The sequence below is a fragment of the Geotrypetes seraphini genome, chromosome 10 (genome assembly GCF_902459505.1).
Source record: "Geotrypetes seraphini chromosome 10, aGeoSer1.1, whole genome shotgun sequence".
Classification (NCBI taxonomy): Eukaryota; Metazoa; Chordata; class Amphibia; order Gymnophiona; family Dermophiidae; genus Geotrypetes; species Geotrypetes seraphini.
The window spans coordinates 3,551,625-3,578,485 of NC_047093.1; the positions used below are offsets into that span (position 1 = coordinate 3,551,625).

Sequence of the window (26,861 nt, forward strand, 5' to 3'; positions counted from 1 at the left end):
CCCTGGCAGAAACCCAAAGAGTAGCAACATTCCAGAGCTGAGATTGTGATGTCATAATGCCTAAGAGCCAACCTCAGCAGTGATGTCACAATGGCACGATTGTCCTATATTTGGCTCCCATAAGAGCTGCCATACTGGGACAGACGGAAGGTCCATCAAGCCCAGTATCCTGTTTCCAACAGTGGCGACCCAGGTCCCAAGTCCCTGGCAGAACCCAAAGAGTAGCAACATTCCAGAGCTGAGATTGTGATGTCATAAGGCCTAAGAGCCAACCTCAGCAGTGATGTCACAATGGCTTGATTGTCCTATATTGGCTCCCTTAAGAATATAAGAGCTGCCAAACTGGGACAGACCGAAGGTCCATCAAGCCCAGTATCAAGTTTCAAGTTTATTTGTTCTTGATGAATCGCCTATTTAAATTGCTAGGCGATGTACAATAAAATAACATGTAATAATAGATGAAACAAGTACAATATTAATGGTGACATAAAAACAAATTTGTTAGTTAAAATTTAACACATTTAACAGACTGGGTGCAAACATAAGTTTAAAATAATTTGTGGGTAAAACATACAGGACCTGTGCGGTAAGAGGGGGAATAGTTACAATTTTTGATAGAAGAGAAGAAAAAACATAAAAGGAAAAAACAAAAGGTGGGTTATAATGGCTGTTTCCAACAGTAGCCAACCCAGGTCCCAAGTACCTAGCTAGATCCCAAGCAGCAAAAATAGATTTGATGCTGCCTGTTCTAGGAATAAGCAGTGAACTTCCCCAAGCCATCTCAATAATACATAGTAGATGATGGCAGATAAAGACCCGAATGGTCCATCCAGTCTGCCCAATCTGATTCAATTTAAATTTTTAATTTTTTCTTCTTAGCTATTTCTGGGCAAGAATCCAAAGCTCTACCCGGTACTGTGCTTGGGTACCTACTGCCGAAATCTCTGTTAAGACTTACTCCAGCCCATCTACACCCTCCCAACCAATGAAGCCCTCCCCAGCCCATCCTCTACCAAATGGCCATACACAGACACAAACAAGTCTACCCAGTACTGGCCTTAGTTCAATTTTTAATATTATTTTCTGATTCTAAATCTTCTGTGTTCATCCTACGCTTCTTTGAACTCAGTCACAGTTTTACTCTCCACCACCTCTCTCGGGAGCGCATTCCAGGCATCCACTACCCTCTCCGTAAAGTAGAACTTCCTAACATTGCCCCTGAATCTACCACCCCTCAACCTCAAATTATGTCCTCTGGTTTTACCATTTTCCTTTCTCTGGAAAAGATTTTGTTCTATGTTAATACCCTTCAAATATTTGAACGTCTGAATCATATCTCCCCTGTCTCTCCTTTCCTCTAGGATATACATATTCAGGGCTTCCAGTCTCTCCTCATACGTCATAATGGTCTATGGACTTCTCTTTTAGGAAATTAGCCAAACCTTTTTTAAACTCCGCCAAGCTAACTGATTTCACCACATTCTCCAGCAATGAATTCCAGAGATTAATTACATGTTCTATGCAGAAATATTTTCTTCGGTTTGTTTTAAAGCTACATCGCATGCCCTCTGATCCTTATATTTTTGCAAAGAGTGAACAAGCGATTCACATCTACCCTTTGCACTCCACTCAGTATTTTATAGACCTCTAGTATATCACCCCGGAGCCTTCTCTTCTCCAAGCTGAACAACCTTAGCCGCTTTAGCCTCTCCTCAGAGGGAAGTCGTACCATCCCTTCTCTGTATCTTTTCTAATTCTGCTATATCTTTTTTGAGATACAGCGACCAGAACTGATATGCGTGGATAGAAGGGATAAGGGATTGGGACTTGTATACCGCCTTTTTGTAGTTATACAACCACATTCAAAGCGGTTTACATTCAAGCATTTTCCCTATCTGTCCCGGTGGGCTCACAATCTATTTAATGTATCTGGAAGATTAAGTGACTTGCCCAGGGTCACAAGAAGCAGCGTGGGTTTGAACCCACAACCTCAGAACTCAAGCACAGCCATTTTGTCTCTGTACTGTAGTCTTCTGCTCCTTGTAATACCTGTCCCCAGAGAGAAATCACCTCTGGATCCACTTTAATCTCTTAAGGAGGTATCACTTCTGTATCCACATAACCATAAGAAAGATAAACCACCTTCAAATCACCTGAATTCTCACATGAGAAATCACCTCTGCATCCACTCAAATCTTCAAGAAATAAATCAATTCTTTTTCTTGCCAAATCCCCTAAGGGGCAATTATCTCTGTATGTATTTCCTAGAGAGAAATCACCTCTCTATCCACCTGTATCACAAGAAGAAATCACCTCTCAATTCACCTGTATCATAAGAGGAAACTCTGCAATAATAATAATAATAACTTTATTCTTATATACCGCCAACAATCTTGCGACTTCTAGGCGGTTAACAATAAAGGGAAACTGTAAATACAATAAATAGAAGCTGTACATACAACGAATTAAGGAGTATTGCTGTGTACATCTGATAGTATCAACATTAATAGTAGTAACAACAGTTTGTGGGCTGCAAGGCCAAGAAGTGCCATGCTGCTTACAGAGAAGTAGAAATATTCCATGAATTGAATGGAGTGATCGTAGTTGGTGATTAGGGGTTAGGGTTAGCAGTTTACAAGATCAGGTTTGTGATGGTGTTACAAGGGTTGATGTCCTGGTTCGTTATCTAGGTATTTTAAGAACAGGTAGGTTTTTAGGTGTTTCCTAAATTCTCCATAGTTGTTTGTGTGTGCAATTAGTTTTTCTAATTCTTTACCCCATGTGGCTGCTTGGTACGATAGCAGTTGTTGATGGTATTTCTTATATTTGCACCCTCTGGCCGGAGGGGAGACAAATTTCAGGTGTGTTTTTCTTTCATGTCTGTTGGTTGGGAATGAGAAGAGGTCTGTAATGTATTTGGGGGCTAGTCCATTTAATACCTTGAAGCAGAGACATCCTAGCTTGAACTTCGTGCGTGCCCCCATCAATGAGAGGGCATAGGATGAAGTTAAGAGGTGATAGGCTCCGCAGTAATCTAAGGTGGTGGTAGATGTGTGGAACAGTCTCCCGGAAGAGGTGGTGGAAACAGAGACTGTGTCTGAATTCAAGAGGGCCTGGGATAGGCTCGTGGGATCTCTTGGAGAGAGAAAGAGATAATGATTACTGCGGATAGGCAGACTAGATGGGCCATTTGGCCTTTATCTGCCATCATGTTTCTAAGAGAGAAATCACCTTAGCCACCTGTATCATAAGAGGGAAATCACCTTTCCACTTACCACATCCCAAGAGGGAAATCACCTTGGTATTCACCCAAAAGCCTCATAGGGAAATTACCTCATTGTATCTCAGTCTCCCAGAGAGAAACCACTTCTCTGTGAAGCTAAACCCCCTCAAGGGAAATTGCTTCCCTGTCCAGCTTCATTTCCAGATATATTTAATGTTGACAATGTGCTGAATGGCAGAAGTGTGAGTTTATAGAGATGAACTGTAGTCTACATTACTTCCAAGCTTCCCTTTTTTTGTCTGGTTTTGGTAGCAGAGACAAAGAAACAGAAAATGATGACAGAGAACTTCCAGGTTCATTCTGCCCATTCCTGATCCGTGTTCAGGCATTACTCTCAGTGGAAATGGCAAAGATCTGCCCTGGTGGCGCAGTGGTTAAAGCTACAGCCACATCACCCTGAGGTTGTGGGTTCAAAACCATGCTGCTCCTTGTGACCCTGGGCAAGACACTTAATCCCCTCATTGCCCCAGGTGTACCGTGATATGGTGCTCACAGCATTCGAAGCAGAGCCATGAAGAAGTTCTTGTGGTTTTTCTTTTTTTTAAAACAGCCGTTAATCTATGACCCTGGAAGAAGCCGTCACAGGCGAAACGGGTCCCATAGGGATATGGCTGAATGAGATAAGTGTATATTTCCAATCACTTTAATGAACTAAGACATTGAGAATGTGATATTTAAGTAATTGACTTGCCACTCTGTAAGTGTTTGGGTTTCTATAAAATCAATGTAACTGATGAACATGTCCTAAATCTTGTTGGAAACCGCAGAGATTCCTTGCAGAAAATTGCGGTATACAAGGCACTGTACTGTATTGCACCCCAAAAAACAAAGAAACAATCCCCAGGAGAAACAAAAAAAAAAAAAATGGGGCGGGAACAGTGGCTTCAATGTTGCCTCTCCCCTTCTTTTGTGATTAAAAGTTTGTTATTTCTTTAGTTTTGTTCCCACTGCAGCTTCTTGTGCCTCTCTATTAATAGAAATGAAAAGAGAAGAAATGCAAATGGATACGTTACAAAGAGCCCAGCCTAGTACTAACCTATGTTCATTCAGTCATGACATTGAGTTTGGGTGGCAGGGGCACATTTGTTCATCTTCTGTTGAGGCTGGGAATAAAGGTTAACAGATAATGGTCAAGTTTCTGGAATCCTGTGGTTTACAGGACTGGAGGCAACATGGATTCTAAGGTTTAGTTTAGTTTGGATTCACTAGAGATAGGTCTTGTCAGACAAACCTGATCAATTTCTTTGACTTGGTGACCAGAGAATTGGATAGAGGATGCGCGCTAGATGTGGTGTATTTAGATTTTAGCAAAGCCTTTGACAGTGTTCCACACAGACGTCTAATAAATAAACTGAGTGCCCTAGGGATGGGTCTCAAAGTGACAGGCTGGGTGAAGAACTGGTTGAGTGCAAGGTGACAAGAGGGTAGTGATCAATGGAGATTGCTCTGAGGAAAGGGATGTTACCAGTGGTGTGCTTCAAAATTCTGTTCTTTTTAACATATTTATAAATGATATTGCTGCAAGGTTGTTGGGTAAGATTTGCCTCTTTACAGATGATACCAAAATCTGCAATAGAGTAGATGTGCCAGATGGTGTGAATAACATGAAAGACCTGGCAAAGCTTGAAGAATGGTCTGAAATTTGGCAGCTAAAATCTAATGCTACCAAATGTAAGGTCATGCATTTGGGCTGGCAAAAACCTGAGGGAACGGTACAGATTAGGGAGTGAAGAGCTTACATGCACGACAGAAGAGCGGGACTTGGGTGTGATTGTATGTGATGATCTTAAGGTGGCCAAACAGGTTGAAAAGGTGACGGCGAAAGCTAGAAGGATGCTAGGTTGCATAGGGAGAGGTATGGTCAGTAGGAAAAAGGAGGTATTGATGCCCCTGTATAAGACTTTGGTGAGACCTCATTTAGAATATTGTGTACAATTCCGGAGGTCGCACCTTCAAAAAGATATAAAAAGGATGGAGTCGGTCCAGAGGAAGGCGACTAAAATGGTGCGTGGCGTTCGTGATAAGGCTTAAAGATCTCAATCTGTAGACTTTGGAGGAAAGGCGGGAGACGGGAGATATGATAGAGACGTTTAAATACCCGCGAGTCGAGTCTCTTTCTGCAATGAGGTCAGGAGTAATCTAAGGGTCTCCCGGAAGAGGTGGTGGAGACAGAGACTGTGTCTGAATTCTCAGAGAGAGGAAGAGCCATTTGGCCTTTATCTGCCACCATGATCTTGCTAACTAGTTCAGATGCTGCCACTGTTCCTTTGTCCGCGCTGAATAAAGTTGGCTTTGCTCTGGGGGCGTGGCCTCGTCTCCTTGGTGACGGCGCTGAAGATGGCGGCGGCGGCGGCGGCGCTGCTGCTGCAGCGGAGGCGGCTGCTTCGGGTCTTGGCTCGGCCGGGGCTGCTGGCGCTGCTCGGACGCTGCGCCGAACTCTTGGCCCGGGGTCGGGAGCGCGGCAAGAGGTGAGAGAAGAGCGGCGGGGAGGCCGCCTCGCCGCGCCGCGCATGCTGGGAAAGGGGCGGAGCTGGCAGCGCGCGCTCGAGGCGGGCTTTAGTGGACGCCCTGGGACAGGATTGGTTAAGATTGTGCAGAGGCCTCCTCCACAGAAGGAAGTCGCCAAATGCTCATTGCGTTGCTTTGCCAAAGGCGGGGCTTAATTGGATAGGCAAAAAGGTGCTGTAAGTCTAAATAAAAGGAAGGGGCCTAGACTTCTGAGTGAAAGTTTGAATTGTATCAATTGAAGTCTCTGCAGACCCAGGTGCATTGAGTTGACAACATAATTGACTGAACCAATAGAGACATGTTGCTGATGAAAGAGCGCTCTCACTCTTCTCAGGACACAGAGGCTAAAGAAACACTTTTTAACAAGAGCATTTAGCTGATCAATATTAGCAATATTAGCTTTTCAGAGATTCTCCTGAGTCTAAGGTCACAGCTGAGGGAAGAGAATCTAGCTTTGGACCGATGCAGCATTCAATTTCATCATGACCATCATTGCCCAGGACAGAAGCTTAGCGATGCAATGGATAATATTGGGTGTTAGATAAACAAGATCTGGGTAAACCTCAAGTAATATGAAGATGTCATCAGCATATGTTTCCCAACTATTCAGGTCATAGTATTTCAAAGTACTCGTGTAGATGTTAAATAAGATTGGAGACAATGGGGAGCCCTGGGGTTTTCCAAGATTTTGAATTAGATCCTTCAATATTAAGAACAGGAGGATAAAATTGTATCAAACCAGTCTAAGACAGTCTGATCAAGGCCAATGTCTGAGAGCAGATAATGCAGAATATTATGACTGACTACGTCAAAAGCTGCAGACAAATTGGTATGGTGCAAAAAACGCTTGGTCTTTTGCAGTCAGGATATAGTAATGTGTCTGGGCAATCCAGTCTCCAAGGTGGCAAAGTAGGCATGCATAATTTATATATATATATATATATATATATATATATATATATATAGGAAGAGAGAGATTTAGCAGGGGATTGGTAAATGACTGCTAATAGGAGAAGTAGAGGAGTGACTACTAGATGTATGAGGTGGACATCAAAGGAAGGAGAGGTTGATATCTTCAAAATAGTGAGAGTAACAGCCCAACACCACCTCCATGAACAACTGAGCGAGGTGTGTATGAGAAAAGGTAGTCTCCATGACACAGGGCAGCAGCTGAAGCTGAGTTTTCAGGGCAGATCCAGGTCTCAGTGCCAGCAGGTGGAGAGTTAGAGAGATAAAGAGGTCATGGATGAAGGTAAGCTTGTTGGAGACTGTGGGCATTCCACAGGGTGCAAGAGAGGCAGAGAGGAGGGGAACAGAAATAAGATTGATAAAAGAACATAAAAATTTATTTATATACCTTAAAGTTCTATGCAGTTAACAAAATTGAAGTAAAAACGGAACAATTGCAGTGAACTACAAAACATTAATTTTCCAAGAATTTTGCAAATAAGCAAGCCTTTAATAATTTCCTAATTTGCAGATAGGAGGCAGAAGTTGCTATCAGACAACTAAAATCTTTATCCCAACTTGCAGCCTGAAATAACAAAAGCCGTTGAAAGTATCTTTTATATAAAGAACCTTTAACAGATGGAAGAACAAAAAAGCATAAGTGTGCTGTCAATGTCTTAAATTTGCAAATATGAAGTGGTCCATTACACTGCAGTGTGACCCGCATGAGTAGGGTGAGGGCTGATTGGGATTGGTGTCCCCAGCAGAGAGCAAGAGAAGGAGTAAAAGAAGATGGATCAGTGTGGAAGAAGCAAGGCAGGGACCACGCCGTGGTTGAGATGCATACAGGTAGAGTGGGGATGGCTGAATGAGAAGGAGAAAGTGTTGAAGCTTTAGGGTTGAGAAGAAGGTGGAGGACAAAAGGGAGAGCGAGGTGGTGAAATCAAGAAGTGAGTTACGTGGTGGTGGAGGGTTAAGTGGTTTAGGGTGAAGAGAGTGGGAAAAGTCAGTATTAGGAGAAGTTGGTGCACAAAAGTCATGAGGGGGGGGGGGAAAGAGGAAGAAGTGGCCTCCTAGTGCACAATGAGATTATCCTGGATATGGGAGAGTTTCCTAGGTCTAGATTGCAATAAGTCAAATTGTGGCTTGTGGTCAAAATTGCCTGGGAGCTAGTATCATAAGATGAAGGTGAGACGTAGCTTAATAAAGTTCATGCGTGAGAGACATGGTTATGTGATCACCAAGGGCGAGAAAGGGCTAAAGAATGGGTACAAATAAATCTGTTTGCACCATCCCCACAAGAAGGGAAAGAATGAAGTCAGCATCTTTTTTAAATGGTGGAACCGGGGTTGAAAGGAGGGGCACTAGCAGATATTGAGGAGGTCACAGGTTGTGTTGAAGCAAACTTAGAAATCCAATTGAAGATGGAAAATACCTACATGGAACCATGAATCTATTTGTAAGCTCTACTGAGCAGGGTCTCCCTCTTGAATATTTTAATTTACAGTGCTGCATATGTCTAGCAGTGCTGTAGAAATGATAAGTAGTAACAAAGATTTTATGGATGGAACATTTTGAAAAAAGAACATTGTATGGTAAATGGCAAACGACCATACATTTTATTTTATTTATTTAGTTTTATAACCTGTCCTCCTCAGGAACCTATGTACACAGTAGTTTTCAGGATCAATAACGAGCTACAGAAAATTGAGATGGTTTTCGATAACATACATGCGATAGTGAATCTACATGCTACAGGATCAATAACGCAGTAAATGAATTGTAAGTTCAAGGTATTTTATTCTGAGTACATTTCATAAACCTTTTTTTTTTCCGGTCCCTTGGAACTTTGCAATGTTTGTGGTTCTTACGGTGAAATTTCTGCTTCCCCACCATGACTTGGCTTTGTTGCGGTAGGGAAGCGGGAATCCTGCTTTTTTATCTACAGCTGAAGCCAATTGAAAGGAAAGAGACTGAGTGAAAACTAGGGTGAGAGGAGTACATGAGAGAGTCTCGATAAAAGCTGGGGAAGGGACAACGCAGCGTCATGTTTTGTCAAATGATGGTTTTGGCCTTCTAAACATAGAAAAAAATTGGACAGGCCTGCTCTAGAGAGACAGGTGGTATGGAAGAAGTGACTAGGAAAAATTTAGTCTTTTAAATATACTATGACTAATAGACATAGCTAATATGTTTCACGAATGCTGGGGTTTTTTAAACAACTGCTGACTTACTCGGACGTGTCTGCTTCTGCTTCATGGCGGCCAAAACTTCAAACAGAGACCGAACCCGTGCTTACCCTCTTATGAATATGGATGTAAATGAACAGAACATTCAGAGGTTGAACCTGTACTCACTGAATGCATGTAATATCAGAAAAATGTGAACAAAGAGGAGTAAGTCACTGAGTACAACAAATATAAGGAGATTTTAAAAATGATGTAAAAAAGAAATTTTGTATGAATATTGTATATAAAACTTTCTATGAAAAATGTAAACATCAAGAACTTAAGATTGTGTGAGCCAAACCAATCGTTACATAAAATGAAAAAGGAACATACTATCGAGTGAATATAACACTACTGTATAAATTAAGAGAAAAGTGTAAATAAAGCTGGATCTTTACTAAACTAGAAAAGAAAAGGGGAAGCAAAAACATAATGGCTCACCTGTGAAAAAAAGAGGAGATGGTAAATAGGTAAATGATAAGTATAAAAACTACTTAGCACAAGCTAATATTAAAAAGCATCAAACTCAAAGACTCACAACCAGCATTTAAACATAGGTGACCTAGGCCAAGGTGGAGTAGTGGGGTGGAGGGCAGTCTGGACGAACCGCAAGGGTCTTTTTGTGGTGTCTTTTACTGCATCTTACTGTGTAACTGAGTTTTAAGGAAAGATATTTATTCAGAGACTTCCATTTTCTCTTCATTAGAGGGTTTCTTAATTGGTTGTTTAATAATAATTGAATGGTATGGTCAGGCCAAGCAGTATAGCCGAGTTTAAAAATGGTTTGAACAAATTTCTGGAGGGCAAGCCCATTTAATTAATATTAGGTAGACGTCTTAATCTGCTTAGCAGGTACTTGCAAAGACATAAATTGGACCATTCCTTAGCAGCCTAACAGATCAGTCCAGATAAATGGGTTATGTCCATTGACCAGCAGATGGCGACAGAGAATAAAAGTTATTCTTTGCGAGTCGCTCTTAAAGCATATTGTGCAACCATATCAAGTTCAGTATATTTTCTGTCTCCAAGTGGATGGTTGATGGACTGTGCAATCCTACTTTGGTGCTTCTCAGCCAACTCTCGACCCAGTAGTTTCTGGGGTCGAGCAGATTTTTTAACAGTCAGCTCCTTTTTTACTTATCCTGAAGTTTTAGCAAGAGCTTAGTGAGGTCAAATCCCTTTCCTCCTCTCATTATGCTGATATGCATTGTTGGACCATTGTTCTGACCCTGTGTGGAATATTAAAGGGCAAGTGCCAAATACTCTGTGAAAGGGAGAGGTTGGAGATGTTTGAGTGAATCCTGAACAGGAATTGTGGCAGATAGTGGAATTAGCCTGTTGTATTTTTGTGGAAGGATTGTGTCACTACAGGAAAAGTTCAGGGTGTTTCATTGATGTTGTAATGAAAGTTGCTATGTGTAGAGTCTAGTTGGTCGGAATTCTTATAAGTGATTCAGGATATGCAGTGGTCGATTTTTCTGGGAAGTGGAGTTGGGAGCTGTTTTGGTACTGAATATTCAGAGACTTATGAATCAGACTGGTTACAGGAATTTATGGAAATTTTCTTTTTCAGTTTGAGATAGTTCCTCATGTGGTTGTGACAAAAGTTATTTACTTTTATTTTTTCAGTCCCCATTTTTCTGACCCCCCCCCCCCCATCCTCAGTATCCCACACAGGGCAAGATTTTATAAACGGCACCTTAATCGCAGATGCCTAACGACACCTAACTAAATTCTGTGCGTAATCTAAATTGAATTAATAGGTGTGGTAATTGACCATACTATTGGTCTTTAATTAAAAAAAAAAATCAGTCAAAAGTTGTGAATGGAATTCCGCGTAGTGCCTAACAACGCCTAAGTCAAGGTGCTATCTGATGCCTAACGACACCGACCTGAAATAAGCATGGTTAAGGGTGGAGAATAGGTGTGGTAAACTCAGGGATGCCTAGTGACGCCCGAGTTCACTTGGGCACTGCTAGGCATGACTGACAATCGCCTGGATCGATTAGGCATGGTTAGGTGCTGTCTATAGATTCAGGCCCTTTCTGCCACCTTTTGTCTGAATGTTTCACTTTTCTTTTTGCACTTTTCCAGGTCTTCTTGGCTGCTCCTGGCACCACTGTTGACTCAGTCAGTCCCCCAGACCACTATCCAAAAGAATCCCCCTTGTCTCTGCCCTGAGGATGTTCACAGATTTCAGTGGATTGGGAACTTGGTTCCAAAGTTTGGCATCTCAGGCTCTCGAGTCAAGGTGCTTTCCTCCCCTGTGGAATTCTACGACATCATGAAGGTGAGTATGTGTGTGTTGGGGGATGTTAAGACATTTAGTGGGTATTACAGGAGGAAAACGAGATTGGCATAAGAAAGAGGATCTGGGGTTGGTAGAGGGCTGTAGGAAAGAAATGGTATTTCTGTATCACTTGGTAGACTGGTATAGTCCTTACAAATAGCTTATATACCTCACTGCTATCAGCAGGTGGAGACTGAGAATAAACTTGTATATCAGTATAGCTTCCCCCCTACAAATCCAGTCTATCTCAGTCTCCATAGCAAGTGGTAAGGCTTTTCGGCTCTCCTCTTAGCACTGAGGGAACTTTGTTATGGACTCCTTGGTTCCCCTTTGTACCGGCTAGAGCTCAGATGGGTCCTGTTTGGGGATCTGTCCAACTTCGGGGGTGTTAAACCCAGCGTGTCTCGTGCTGAGCCCTCCCCCCACCTTCCTCCACCTCCCCATATTTTTGTAGAGGTGCCTCAGCAGGTGGCCTGGCCCTCTGGTTGGTCAGCCCTTCAGTTTTGAGAGCTGTGGAGTCTGTTCTGACTTTAAAAAAAAATAAAAATCCTGAAGCGTGCCAGTCTGCAGGGCTCATTTCCCTGTACAACTGCCTGTTTTTCTGTGTTTTTCTCAACTAACCGCACTTTTTTTTTCAGCTAGGGTGTTTTCCTGCAGAATGAGCACTTTTCAAAGGGAAAAAGTGCTCATTGTGCTCCAGACGTGAGGTACTCGTGGCCGGCCTGTGCAAGTGTTGTGCAGGCCAGAGCAGTGGGGCAGCCTTGTCGGCCGATGGTGCCTCACGAGTCGGCTTCGGATCGTGGGGAAGCCCGGGCTTCCCCATATGCCCACACGGAGGGTTCCCCAGCTGCCAAAGGTCAGGGAGAAAAGGATTCCCTTGCCGCCGGAGCGGCTAGGGATTCCCTGTTCGCATTGGTCGGGTCTTCAGCCTCAGCGTCAGGAAAGTCCCAGGCTTTTCAGACGCGGCAGGCCACAGAAGCTCTGATTTTGGCGGATTCGGGTTCAATTTCGGCAGGAACCTCCTCTGTGTTACCTCAGGTGACCACCTCTCTGTTCTGGAAATACAGGGGCAAGGTGTGGCAGGGTCCCCTGCTCTGGGAGGGAGTCCCTTGGGGCCACCGGGGGTCTTTTCCCCTGAATTTGTGTTGGCACTTTGTAAAGTTTATGTGCTGGTGGCAGGAGGTTCCGTTTCCTCTCAGGGGAGGGGGGGAGGTTGCCCTCGACATCTTCCCCGGTGCGGCCCCACACAGCAGCGGTTTTGCCCCCCTCTACTCCTCTATCATCCAAACGCCCGAGGGTCTGTTGGGATGAGGATTTTTGCACAGAGGAGCAGGATGTAATTGAGGAGGACCTGGACCCTTGTGGAGATTTCCAGGATTTTAACAGCGAGGGGTTCGAGCATCTTCCAGTTGGTGAAGATGCGTCCGTGGTGCCCATTTTTCAGTGGGATGAGCTTCATGAGCTACTTCTTCAGGTCTCCTTGGTTTTGCACTTTGAGGACACCGTGTCGGAGTTCCCGCATAAGGTGGACCCCTTGCTTAAGGGGATCCTCTCTGCTTCCTGCTCTTTTCCTATGCATCAGTATATTCGGGATATTATGCTCACTCAGTGGCTGGTGCTAGAAACTCCCTTTCATTTTGTGCGCTCCATGGCCCGCCTGTATCCCAGCGAGCATAATATCCTGAATATCCTAATGCATAGGAAAAGAGCAGGAAGCAGAGAGGATCCCCTTAAGCAAGGGGTCCACCGTACGCGGGAGCTCTGACATGGTGTCCTCAAAGTGCAAAACCGAGGAGACTTGAAGAAGTAGCTCATGAAGCTCATCCCACTGAAAAATGGGCACCACGGACCCATCTTCGCCAACTGGGAGGTGCTCGAACCCCTCGCTGGTGAAATTCTGGAAATCTCCCTAAGAGTCGTGAATCGGGCAGCACTACTGCAAACCATTTTTGCAAACCATTTCAGTACAGTTCCTGTTATTCCGATTTCCGAGAGTTTGGTTAGTAGTAATTGGTGGTCCACTGAGTCGAAGGCTGCGGAGATATCAAATTGGAGTAAAATGGCCTGATGATCCGAGCTTAGCAATTGTTTGATTTTAGTGATTAAAGTGATGAGGAGGAGCTCGGTGCTATGCTGTTTTCGGAAGCCATATTGGGATGTATGAAGGCAGGAGTGTTGCTCTATGTATGAGGCTAGCTGCTTGCTGACGTGAGACTTGAGGATTTTAGTGAGGATCGGAATGCCAGCAGTCGGTCTGTAGTTGGATGCTATGGAGAGGTCTGCTTGGGCTGTTTTCGGTATAGGAGTTAAGTCTGTTTTACTCATTTCTTTGGGTAGATGCCCTTGGGTCAAGGAACTATTTAGCAGGTTAGTGAGCCAGTTAATGATATGATGCGGAGCTGCTGAAAGAAGGTAAGAACATAAGAAACGCCCTCACCGGATCAGACCGAGGTCCATCTTGTCCGGTGATCCGCACACGCGGCGGCCCATTTAGGTACTCTTTTTTGGAGACCCGGATTTACCGTATCCCTCAATATGATATGCAAGAAGGTGTGTATCCAACTTTCTCTTAAGAACATAAGAAATGCCTCCGCTGGGTCAGACCTGAGGTCCATCGCGCCCAGCAGTCCGCTCACGCAGCGGCCCATCAGGTCCAGGACCTGTGCAGTAATCTTTTATCTATACCCCTCTATCCCCTTTTCCAGCAGGAAATTGTCCAATCCTTTCTTAAACCCCAGTACCGTTCGCTGCCCTATAACGTCCTCTGGAAGCGCATTCCAGGTGTCCACCACACGTTGGGTAAAGAAGAACTTCCTAGCATTCGTTTTGAATCTGTCCCCTTTCAACTTTTCCGAATGCCCTCTTGTTTTTTTATGTTCTGAAAGTTTGAAGAATCTGTCCCTTTCTACTCTCTCTATGCCCTTCATGATCTTGTAAGTCTCTATCATATCCCCTCTAAGTCTTCTCTTCTCCAGGGAAAAGAGACCCAGTTTCTCCAATCTCTCAGCGTATGAAAGGCTTTCCATCCCCTTAATCAGTCGTGTCGCTCTCCTCTGAACTCTCTCGAGTAACACCATATCCTTCTTAAGGTATGGTGACCAATACTGGACGCAGTACTCAAGATGCGGACGCACCATTGCCCGGTACAGCGGCAGGATAACTTCTTTCGTTCTTGTTGTAATACCCTTCTTGATTATCCCCAGCATTTTATTCGCTCTCTTGGCGGCCGCTGCGCACTGTGCCGTCGGCTTCATGTCCACCATTACCCCCAAGTCCCTTTCTTGGGTACTCTCATTCAATAACATCCCTCCCATCGTATAGCTGTGCCTCGGGTTTCTGATTCCCACATGCAATACTTTACATTTCTCAACATTGAACTTCATCTGCCATCTCTCTGCCCATTCCCCCAATTTGTCCAAGTCCCTTTGCAATTTTTCACAGTCCTCCTTTGTCCGAGCTCCACTAAATAGTTTGGTGTCGTCCGCAAATTTTTTTATCTCACTCTTTGTTCCTGTTTCTAGATCATTTATGAATATATTAAATAGCAGCGGCCCGAGCACTGAGCCCTGCGGAACACCACTCGTGACCTTCCTCCAGTCTGAGTAGTGTCCCTTCACCCCTACCCTCTGTTTCCTACCCGCTAACCAGTTTCTGATCCATCTATGCATGTCTCCGTCCACCCCATGGTTCTTCAGTTTCCGGAGTAGACGTTCATGAGGCACCTTGTCAAAGGCTTTCTGGAAATCTAGGTATATGATGTCTATGGGGTCTCCTTTGTCCATCTGTTTGTTAATTCCCTCGAAGAAGTGCAATAAGTTGGTCAGGCATGATCTCCCCCTGCAGAAACCATGTTGGCTGGTTATCAGAAGTTCGTGTTTTTCAAAATGTTCATCAATTTTTTCTTTTATTAGTGCTTCCGCCATTTTCCCCGGAACAGAGGTCAGACTCACCGGTCTGTAGTTTCCCGAGTCTCCTCTTGATCCCTTTTTAAAGATGGGCGTAACATTGGCTATCTTCCAATCCTCCGGAATCACACCTGTTTTCAGAGATAGGTTGCAAATTTGCTGTAGTAGTTCCGCTATTTCCTCCTTTAGTTCCTTCAGCACCCTTGGATGGATTCCATCCGGACCCGGGGATTTGTCAGTTTTTAGTTTTTCTATCTGTCTGCGCACATCATCAAGGCTCACTTCTATGGATGTTAACTTTTGTGCTTGATTTCCATTGAAGAATTGCTCAGGTTCTGGTATGTTGGTTGTGTCTTCGTTTGTGAATACAGATGAAAAGAACATGTTAAGTCTTTCTGCGACCTCTTTCTCTTCCTTCACCGCTCCCTTCCTGTCTCCGTCATCCAGTGGTCCCACCTCCTCTCTAGCCGGCTGTTTCCCTTTAACATATCTAAAGAACGGTTTGAAATTTCGTGCTTCCCTGGCTAGTCTCTCTTCATACTCTCTTTTGGCTTTTCGAACCACACGGTGACATTCTTTTTGATACTTCCTGTGCTCTCTCCAGTTTACCTCAGTTTTGTCCCTTTTTCATTTTCTGAATGAATTTTTCTTATTGCTTATCGCTTCCTTCACTATTTTAGTTATCCATGCCGGGTCTTTTATTCGACTCTTGTTGCACCCTTTTCTGAATCTGGGGATATATAGATTTTGCGCCTCGCTCACCGTGTCCTTGAAAAAGGACCAGGCATGTTCTACCGTCTGCCATTTTTGGGAAGTGTTCCTAAGTTTCTTCTTTACCATTCCCCTCATTGCTTCGTAGTTACCCTTCCTGAAGTTAAAAGTTGTCGCTATGGTTCTCTTTCCTTTCAGTATTCCTACTTCCATCTTGAACTTGATCATATTATGATCGCTGTTTCCCAACGGTCCCACTACTTCCACTTCCTTTGCAGGTCCCCTTAGCCCATTTAGGATTAGATCCAGAGTGGCATTTCCTCTTGTCGGTTCTCTAACAAGCTGTTCCATGAAGCAATCTTGTACAGCCTTCAGAAATTCTGTCTCCCTAGCGCATCTTGAGCTTCCGAGACTCCAGTCTATCCCAGGGTAGTTGAAGTCTCCCATAATAACCGTGTTACCGCCTTTGCATTCTCGCTTCATCTCGGCTTCCATTTCTTCATCGATGTCTCCGGTTTGTCCGGGTGGACGATAGTATAGGCCTATCTTTATTACAGGCCCTTTCCTTCCTGGTATTTTAACCCATAGTGATTCTAGCTTGTTGGCCGTCTCCGCTGTGTCCATTCTTGTCGATTGTATGCTTTCTTTTATGTATAGTGCTATTCCACCGCCTTTCTGTCCTGTCCTGTCCTGGCGATAGAGCTTGTACCCCGGCAGTGCTGTATCCCATTTGCTTTCCTCATTCCACCATGTTTCAGAGATTCCAATGATGTCTATGTCCTCCGCAATGATCATGGCTTCTAATTCCCCCATTTTGTTTCTTAGGCTCCTTGCATTAGTATATATGCAATTTAGCTCCTGGAATTTTGCTGCCTTTAATTCCTTTCCCTGTGCTTCGGTCTTTAGATACTTCTCTTTGGCTACAATCTTTCTAACCTTCTCTTCTTGGTTAGTCGACTCCTGTAATTTGTCCATTGTTTCTTCCCAGCCTTTTTTCCCCTCAGTATCTTCACGGGATACCTTTTTCCGAAACATCGACGCTTGGTCGACTGTCGGCTTTCCCCTTCTTCTTAGTTTAAAGCCTGTTCTATTCCTCTCTTGACATTGTTTGCTAGAAGTCTAGTTCCCGCTGTGCTCAGGTGCAATCCATCTCTCCTGTAGAGCTTGCTCTTGCCCCAGAATGTCGTCCAGTTCCTCACGAAGTGGAATCCTTCTTCCTCACACCATCTCCTCATCCACGCATTTATTGATTGTAGTTCATCCTGCCTTTTCACATCTGCCCTCGGTACCGGTAGGATCTCTGAGAATGCTATCTTCTGGGTCCTCATCTTCAGCTTCCTTCCCAGAATCTTGAACTGTTCTATCAGCGAACTTCTTTTGTAGTCTCTCCTGCTGACATCATTCATCCCAATGTGGATCATTACTGCGGTCTCTTCCGTCTCTTGAATCCCAGTACAGTAGTCTCCTCCACAACCTCCTCCGGGAGCGCATTCCAAGCACCCACCATGCGCTGTGTGAAACAGAATTTCCTGACGTTTGTCCTAAACCTGCTGCCACTCAGTTTCAGGCTATGACCTCTTGTCCGTGTCACCTCTGAATATTTCAGCAATGCTGCCTCTTGGTCTATTTTATCAAATCCTTTTAATATTTTAAAAGTCTCTATCAAATCCCCTCTCAGTCTTCTCTTCTCAAGGGTAAACAGTCCCAGCTTCCTGAGTCGATCTTTGTAGGTCAAATGTTCCATTCCTTTGATAAGTTTCGTGGCTCGCCTCTGCACTTTCTCCAGTAGAGTTATATCCTTTTTTAGGTATGGAGACCAGTGTTGGACACAGTATTCCAAGTGCGGTCTGACCATTGTTCTATAAAGTGGCATTATGACATCTTCCGATCTACTCGTAATCCCCTTCTTAATTATGCCCAACAACCTGCTCGCTTTCTTCGCCACCGCCGCACATTGTGCCGATGGCTTTAAGGTACTGTCAATCAGTACCCCCAAGTCCCTTTCCTGTTCACATTTTGCTAACTTCACCCCCAACAGCCTGTACTCATGTTCCTTGTTTTTCTTTCCTAAATGCATCACCTTGCATTTGTTTATGTTAAAGTTCATTTGCCACTTTATTGCCCACGTTTCCAGCTGGTTCAGATCTTTCTGGAGGTCCTCGCAGTCCCTTAGAGAGCCAACCGCCCGACATAGTTTTGTATCATCTGCAAACTGTATCATCTGCCACCCGGATGGTCTCGGGACTGAAGGATCTCCCGTACGAAGAACGGTTAGATAAATTACAGCTATACTCGCTCGAGGAGCGCAGGGAGAGGGGAGACATGATCGAGACGTTCAAGTATCTCACGGGCCGCATCGAGGTAGAAGAAGATATCTTCTTTTTCAGGGGTCCCACGGCAACAAGAGGACACCCGTGGAAAATCAGAGGCGGGAAACTGCACGGTGACACCAGGAAGTTCTTTTTCACCGAAAGGGTGGTGGATCGCTGGAATGGTCTTCCACTTCAGGTGATTGAGGCCAACAGCGTGCCTGATTTTAAGGCCAAATGGGATCGACACGTGGGTTCTATTCGCAAAGTAAAGGCAGGGGAGGGTCATTAGGGTGGGCAGACTGGATGGGCCTTGGCCCTTATCTGCCGTCGACTTCTATGTTTCTATGTTTCTATGTTATTTCCTCTTCCAGGTCGTTTATAAAAATATTGAACAAGATAGGCCCAAGAACCGAGCCCTGGGGCATGCTGCTAGTCACTTTCTCCCAGTCCGAGAAATTCCCATTTATGCTAACCCTTTGCCTTCTGTTTTCAAGCCATTTGCCGATCCATCTGTGTACTTCTCCTCCTATTCTATGGCTTAGTAATTTCTTCATAAGCCTTGCATGAGGGACTTTGTCAAATGCTTTCTGAAAGTCCAAGTAAATTATATCCACTGGTTCTCCATTATCTATCTGTTTGTTTACTTTCTCAAAGAATTGTAGTAAATTTGTCAAACATGATTTCCCTTTCCTGAAGCCGTATTGACTAGCCCTTATTAGATTGTGGTCCTCCAAGTGTTGTACAATGTTCTCTTTAATTATAGTTTCAATTATCTTCCCTGGAACCGATGTGAGGCTCACAGGTAAGGAGGACAATTGTCAAGGGGACTGCTTTGTAAGGCTAGTTTTGATATTAGTATCGGGGAAGGAAAGGTTAGTGAATGAAAACCAGATCTGGTATGCATTTATGGGTTCAGTGTATTCCATATAGTTGTGTTGGGATGAGTTTGATAAGGCTGTCTTGGCAACTTCCGATTGGACCAATTTGACTTTGTTGAGGAAGAAATCTGCAAGTTCTTGGGCTGAGATTTTGTTGAAGAAGGTTGCAGATTCTTGGTTTGGGGGGGCTGTCAGTTGTTGTAGTAGGTGGAACATTTTTTTCTGTCAGTTGTGTTACCTCCTATTTTACTGGCATAGTAATTTTTCTTTGTTTCGAATATGTTGTCCTTATATTTGTTTATAGCTGCTCTCCATTGTGTTCTGTGTTCTAGTGTCAAGTTTTTCCTCCATTTCCTCTTTAGACGTCTGCATAGTTGTTTGTCTAGTCTTAAGAACTCCGTAAACCAGGGCGAAGTTCGGTTTGGTTTTATTTTGCGCGGGTGGAGGGGGGATACAGTATCTAGGGTTATGGCGTCCCGGTGTCCTTGAGCACAGGATTTTCTCCAAGTATTGGGGTCGATGGCAGCTTCCCTCAATGTAGTGAGGTGGTCACGAGCCCACATGCGTCCTCTTCAGTATGCTCTTCTTCAGAGGTGGTCGCCTCAGTTGCACAGTCTGGATCATCTTGTTCCACTTCCAGGCTTGGCTCGGCGCAGTCTTCATTGGTGGCTCCAGACCTCCCATCTTGTGCAAGGAACGAGTCTCGACCAGCCACAGTGGACCGTGCTGCTCACAGATGCCAGTCTTCTCGGTTGGGGAGCTCAGTGCCTAGGTCACTCAGCTCAGGACACCTGGTCCATGGAGGAGGCTTCTTGGTCGATCAGGGCCTTGGAAACCAGAGCCATCCGTCTGGCGCTGTTAGCCTTCCAGTCCTTTCTGATGGGCAAGTCAGTCAGGGTTCTGTCGGACAATGCCATGGCGGTGGCCTATGTCGATCATCAGGGGAGCACCAGGAGCACTTTGGTGGACAGGAGGCAGCTCTGCTCATGGTCTGGGTGGAGTCTTATCTTCACGAACTGTCAGCCTCCCACATAGCTGGAGTGGAGAATATTCAAGCGGTTCCTAAGTCGTCACGTGCTGGATCCCGGAGAGTGGTGTCTCAGCCCAGTGGCTTTTCAGTTGATAGTGCAGTCTTGGGGATCAGCCCCTCATGGACCTGATGGCCACAAGTGTCAACACCAAAACACCCCGCTTCTTCAGTCGTTGCAGAGACGGTCAGGCCGAGGGCCTGGATGCTTTGGTTCAACCATGGCCAGCGGAGGGGCTGTTATATGTGTTCCCTCTGTGGCCATTAGTTGTATCCGAGTATGCTGAGGCCATTTCTTCACCCTATCAATCCCAACAACCCAAATGACATTCTAGATATTAACCTCAAACTAAAAAAGATCAGCCAGTGGTTAAATGATAACATATTAGCTCTTAATATATCTAAAACTAAAACATTGCTGTTTCCCTGTAATGAAACCTACTCTGTGATTGCTCCTATTGTCTTAAATCTTCAAATGGTAACTACCATTAAAATTCTAGGCATAAAATTTGACAGTAAACTAATTTACCACCAACAAATTAGTTCTGTAGTACAAAAATGCTTTCACAGATTACGTATGATTTGCTCCATTACAAATCTTCTGGAAACTTCATTTTTGAACACTCTTCACTAGTCATCTCTAGACTAGATTACTGCAATGCACTATATAAGGGAATAACTCAAAAAGAACTCAGAATACAAATGCAAAATACAACGGTTAAACTTCTATCCAAGCCTAAAAAGTTTGACCATGTGACACCACTCTTGGTTAATGCAGATTGGCTACCACTTTCCCACAGAATAACATATAAAATTTTACTTCTAACATTTAAATCCAGAACTTTTTACTCCCCAGATTTCATAGATAGACTACTCATTGCCTATAACTCATCTAGAACATTGCGATCAAATAATCAAAAACTTTTAGTCATACCCTCATTAAGAGAAATTGTTTACGATACCACTCGTAAATCGATTTTCTCTATAAATGCCCCTTATTATGGAACTCTCTGCCATCACATCTTCAGGCAGAATCTTCTCTGGATCGATTTAAATTGAACCTAAAAACATTTTTATTTAAAGAAGCATTCGATCAACAACCTTTAACTGAACAGATGAAATCATTCCCTCCCTATTGTATTACCATCTGTGTCTTACCATCCTATGAATTATTGTATTTCACCCCTTACCTATTGTATGATAATATACGTCTGTTTATGAGATTTGTATGTGTTTCCCCTACATTTTAATTATTTTACCTTTGTATGCCGCTTAGAAATTTGATAAGCGGGATATCAAATTTTAACCCCTGTTTTTCCCTTTAATATCCGAGTGGTAGAATTAGGAGGGCTTTGGCCTAGATATATGCAGGAGTGAGAGTTCCAAAGCCTGACTTTGTTACTTGCCTGTTTGCAGACTGAAAGCCATTATGCCTCTAAAAATGAATGTGCAGGTGAGGAGCTGTCTTCCCTTGCTACCTCTACTGGGACTGATCCATGCTTCTTGGTCTCTCACTCTCTAGCACATACTGCTCTTCTGGCTTTCTATACCCCAAGTGCATCACTTTGCAAATCTTCACATTAAATTTTAACTGGCAAACATTTGACCATTCTTACAATTTTTTTTAGATCTCTTTAGAGAATGACACAGTGACTGTTAACCTGCAGCTAACCGTGGGTAGCGGCGGGTAACCTGCTGGAATGGGGAGGAAAAAAAACCTGGTTACCGTGGGTATGGGGACAAGGCCATTCACTGCCCCGAGGAGCGGTGAATGGCCTTGTCCCCACAGTTAAGTATCTTGCGCACATTGCCTCATTTCTCACCCCTCCCGGTTAGCAGCCCTCGTGATCATGTGGTCCAGCAGCCCCCTCCCTCCTGATTGCTGAGATCCAGGCATCTCTTTCCCTTGTCGGGGCATCCCCTCCCTTTCCCTCACCTTCGCTGGCGACTTTCAGTTTTCTCTCTCAAAGCAGCCTGAGCTTTTTCACAAGTCACGTGCGCAACTGCTCTGAAACTTCTCTGACGTGAGCCGCCCAGGCAGAAACAAGAAGTTGTATCAGAGGAGAAGTTTTGAGGCAGCTGCGCACATGACTTGTGAAAAGGAGTGAGAGGTGGAAGGGAAGAAGAAAGAGATGCCAGACCATGGGGGGACGGAGGGAAGAAGATGAGTGCCAGACCAATGGGGTGGGGGGGGAGAGAGAGATGGAAGGGAGAGGCAGACAGTTTCTAGTAGAGGCAGAGAGAAGGCAGACAGCAGATGGAAGGAAGAGAATGACGAGAAGATGAGGAAAGCTGAAACCAGACGACAAAGGTAGAAAAATAATTCTATTTATTTTCTTTTTTGGATAAAGTAGTATTGTAGCTGTGCTGATAAATGTTTATCAACAAAGCCCTGCCAGCGGAAGATCTCTTCCTCTAGTTCAGCAGCCAGAACTCTGATTTATAAAATGACAGTTGTACAGAATATTGTTTCTTTTTATACTTTTAATAAAAAAAAGTTCAGTATAAAACTATTCAAGGCTTGTGTGGATGGGATCAGATGGATTGTGGGGACAGGACGGAGATGGGGCGGGGCCCAGGACCAAGCTTATGGGGGATGAGAAGGGAACCGAGTTCTCAGGGACAGGGACAAATTTTTTCCCCGTGTCATTCTCTAGATCTCTTCTCATGTTGTCTTTTCCCTCCAGGAGTCCATTCTGTTGCAAACTTTTCCTGCTAACCCTTGAGCAATGTCGCTAACCAATGTTGAATAGAGTCGGCCCCAATACTAATCCTCGAGCACTATCTTTCTATTACTGAGTAAACTCCATTTAACACTGCCCTCTGCTGTCATGACAGTCAACCAGTTCCCAATGCGTTTACCACTTTGTCCTAACTTTAGCCCACTCAATATGAGCTTCCTATGAGGGACTGGGTCAAAGGTCTTACCAAAATCCAAGTAAATTACATCTAGCGCATGTCCACTATCCAGTTCTCTGGGCACCCAGTTGAAGAAATTGATTAGATTTCTTTGGCATGATTTTCCTTTGGTGAAACCATGTTGCCTCAGATCTTGTAACCTATTGGATTCCAGGAATCTCGTTATTCTCTCCTTGAGCAGCGTCTCCATTACCTTTCCAGCTATTGAAGTAAGGCTTACCGGCCTATATAGTTTCCTCTCCACTTTTGTGAAGAGATACCCATCTATTTTCCTGCACAAGTCCAAGGATTTGTTAAATCTTTAAGAAGGCTCACCAGAATCTCTCTGAGCTCCCTTAAGATTCTAGGATGGATCCTCATTTTTCCCCTTGCCTTTTTTTTAATTTTAACTCAAAGAAATATGAAAATACCCTTGGGGGCCTATTCAAAAAGGACTGCATAGGATTACCACTTCTACCATCTGCCGAGACTGAGAACAGAATGACTTTCAAGGGACTGCACAGCCCACTTATAGGCTTACTTGAAACTCAGTAGTTCTCTGTCTCTATCTGCTGGTAGTGGTGCATAACCTCATCTGTGCCTGTCTAGAGCAAGGGTGGGCAGCCTTAGTCCTCAAGGGCCACAAAGTTGGGCCTTCAGATCTCCTCAATGAATATGCATGAATCTATTTGCATGCCCTGCTTCCATTTTATACAAATAATACTTTTGGATTAAGTAACTTTGCCTTTATTTTTCCTAATCTATATAGCTGTCTATTAGTTCAAGTTCAATTTTTTATATATACCGCAAATATAAAACCAAAGTTAAAATCTAAGCAGTTTACAATAAATATAAATTTTGTTTTAAATACTGCATATGTATTAATGATGAGCTTAATGTATTAATGATGAGCAGTATTATAAACCAGAAATTACTTTTTATCTTCTGCATAAATAAAGGCTAGTAAAATACTGATGATTTAATTATCTTGACCAGTGTTTGTGATTTCTTCCACATTCAGGCACAAATAAAGCTGGCAAAGAGAAGAGTGGTACTGGCCTCTCTGTACCTGGGCACAGGGCCCCTGGAGCAGGCACTGGTAAGTGGGGCAAATGAGTGGAGGGTGAGGATGGTCGTCTTTTTCATCTGCTCCCAACCAATGAGCCATACTTAGCGGCCCTCCGCCCATTAGAGGAAGTAGCAAATATATTCTCAGTGGGTGCTATAATTCCTGTGGCCCGGAGTGCTAAATGCTCGGACGTTCATAGGAATTCTGTGCTCCAGGCCCCGGTAGAAACCTCTACCTCAGCTTAGTAAAAGGGGGGATGTGTTAATTATTTGGCTCTCTTGTCCCACTGCATGTTAAACTGAGCTAGCTAGGACTCGGCATCTCTTTTTCTGCATAGCTTTGGTCTAGGGACAAATCCAGATCAAGTCTGCGTATTAGTACCTTGCACTTATGAGTCATTCAGTCTAGCTTGGACTGCAGTTAGCCCTATGTCCTCTGTAAGGTAACCTAATTTATAACATTTCCTTTTCTAATAGGTGGATTCTATACAGGAGAATTTAGAGAGCTTACAGTCGTCAAGTCTCCGCGTCTCCATTCTCTTAGACTTTACCAGAGGATCCCGGGGTACGCATATCCGCATACCTTCTTTTCCCTAATATATGGAACTGTTGGGTGGGGGGAGCAGGTCTTCATGGTTGCTGCAAGTAGTGGAAAGAGGTATTTGTACTGATAGTGGGAGAATACCTGGTCTCGGAGAAACTCCTGTTCTGACCTGGACTATTCTAGCTAGCTACAGTCTAGCTGCTTTGACAGGCATGCTAAACTTGTCATGGTCTTTGTCTTCATATGCTTTATGATAGACTTAAAGATCTCAATATGTATATTTTGAAAGAAAGGTGAAATGACTAGAAGGCAGATCTTTTTAAATGGAATGGAAGCTATAGGATGAGAGTGAAAGACGGTAGTTGAGAGTCATTTAGGAAAGTAGGTTGTTTTGGGTTTTTTTTTACTGACAAGGTAGTAGATGCATAGAGCAACTTCTTAGTAGAGGGGCAGAACATAAGAATGACCTTACTGGGTCAGACCAATGGTCCATCAAGTCTAGTAGCTTGTTCTGAAAGGCCGTCTGCTTAGCCTCACGCTGAAATGACCTCGACGCCAACACAGTTGCTGTTTCATAGAATTGTTTGTTTAAGGCAGCTTATATGAAACGAATTACAAGAATCTACAGCAATTGTGGGAGCAGAGACGACACCCTCAGATGCATGCTGGACTGAAAGCTCTGAATCGACTCGAACCTAACTTCTCTTTCATAGCTACTATTATACTTTTACAGCTTTGCATTAAAATCTTACTAAACTTACTCTGATTGGTAACAGTCATTAGCATATTTAATTGATTGATTTTAGATACATATTTTCTCTCTTAATTGGCTATGTCATTTATTGACGCATGCCATTACCAGACTTGGGGTAGGGATCAAAAAGCCCCAATCTTATCTATTCCCAACAGCCTGTCTTTGAGGCTTCACAAAGGTCATCTAAGCATGACCTCTGTCTCTCCCTCCTTCTCTTCCTCTTTGGTCCCTGCGTACATGCTGACCATCTGCATCATATAATCAGGTCATCTCAGCCATTCTGCTGGGCAATAGCACTATCCATACAACAGCTTGTAGCTTGTTCCCCTTTTTTGTGTGCTAGTTTGGTTCTTATCTTGATGGCCTGACCAGAGACCCCTCTGTAGAAATGTTCCAGCCTTTGCTCTGAAATTGCCACATAATTCACAGAAGCAACATCTGAACTTGAAGTTTCTCAGTACTTGAGAGAAAAGTTGAAGGCACACAAAATTCATAGCTTGGCCTGTTTTTCTGTCCTCTAGCCCTTTGTCCAGGGCCTGATGGGGGATGGTCTTGGTGGCCAATCCAGGTTACGAGGTTATTATTGTTATAAGCTAAGGCTCTTAACACTTGCATTGTGAGGTCATAGAGCTTAGATAAAGGCCAAATGGCCCATCCAGTCTGCCTATCCACTGTCTCCTCCTCTCCCTAAGAGATCCCACGTGCCTGTCCCATGCTATCTTGAATTCAGACACAGTCTTTATCTTCACCACTGCTTCCGGGAGACTGTTCCACACATCTACCACACTTTCTGTAAAAAAGTATTTCTTTAGATTACTCCGGAGCCTATCACCTCTTAACTTCATCCTATGCCCTTTCGTTCCACAGCTTCCTTTCAAATGAGACTCAACTCATGTGCATTTACGCCACATAGGTATTGAAATGCCTCTTATTATCTCCCCCCCCTTCCGCCTTTCCTCCAAAGTACACAGATTGAGATCTTTGTTCCCATACACCTTATCACGAAGACCACACACCATTGTAATAGCCTTCCTCTGGACCGATTCCATCCTTTTTATATCTTTTTGAAGGTGCAGCCTCCAGAATTGTACACAATATTCTAAATGAGGGCTCACCAGAGTCTTATACAGGGGCATCAATACCTCCCTTTTCCTACTGGCCATACCTCTCCCTATTCAACCTATCATTCTTCTAGCTTTCACTGTCACTTTTTTAACCTGTTTGGCCACCTTAAGATCATCACATACAATCACACCCAAGTCCTGCTCCTCTTTCATGCACAAAAGTTCTTCACTCCTAAACAATGCCTTTAAATGCTAGTGTATGAAATTATTAGACTTGAACTGCTAAAGTTATTCCCTAAACTATCTTTGCTTAAATAAGTAGAGATGGCAAGATTATCTATTTAAGTGTCTACCTTTTCCCAAGTTTAAAAGCAATTTTCCAGTGGGTAAAATAGTTACCAGTGAAGTTTCTTCATCTCTGAAGTCCACTTCAGGATTGAACA

At 43.8% G+C, this 26,861-nt stretch overlaps 1 protein-coding gene across 6 annotated transcripts in view; it reads left to right on the forward strand.

The window, feature by feature from the left end:
- Positions 1-5,590: 5,590 nt before the first annotated feature.
- The window catches only part of PGS1 (phosphatidylglycerophosphate synthase 1), a 128,606-nt gene continuing 107,335 nt past the window's right edge, over positions 5,591-26,861 (forward strand). For 2 of the 6 annotated variants that reach the window (XR_004540791.1, XM_033960183.1), the window contains exons 1-4: positions 5,591-5,751; positions 11,062-11,257; positions 24,010-24,087; positions 24,534-24,621. Coding sequence is in view for 5 of the 6 variants with exons in the window: in XM_033960183.1 (XP_033816074.1) it covers positions 5,621-5,751; positions 11,062-11,257; positions 24,010-24,087; positions 24,534-24,621 (493 nt within the window). In the remaining variant the exon portion in view is untranslated. The other 4 variants (XM_033960186.1, XM_033960185.1, XM_033960187.1 and 1 more) reach the window with 4 other exon arrangements.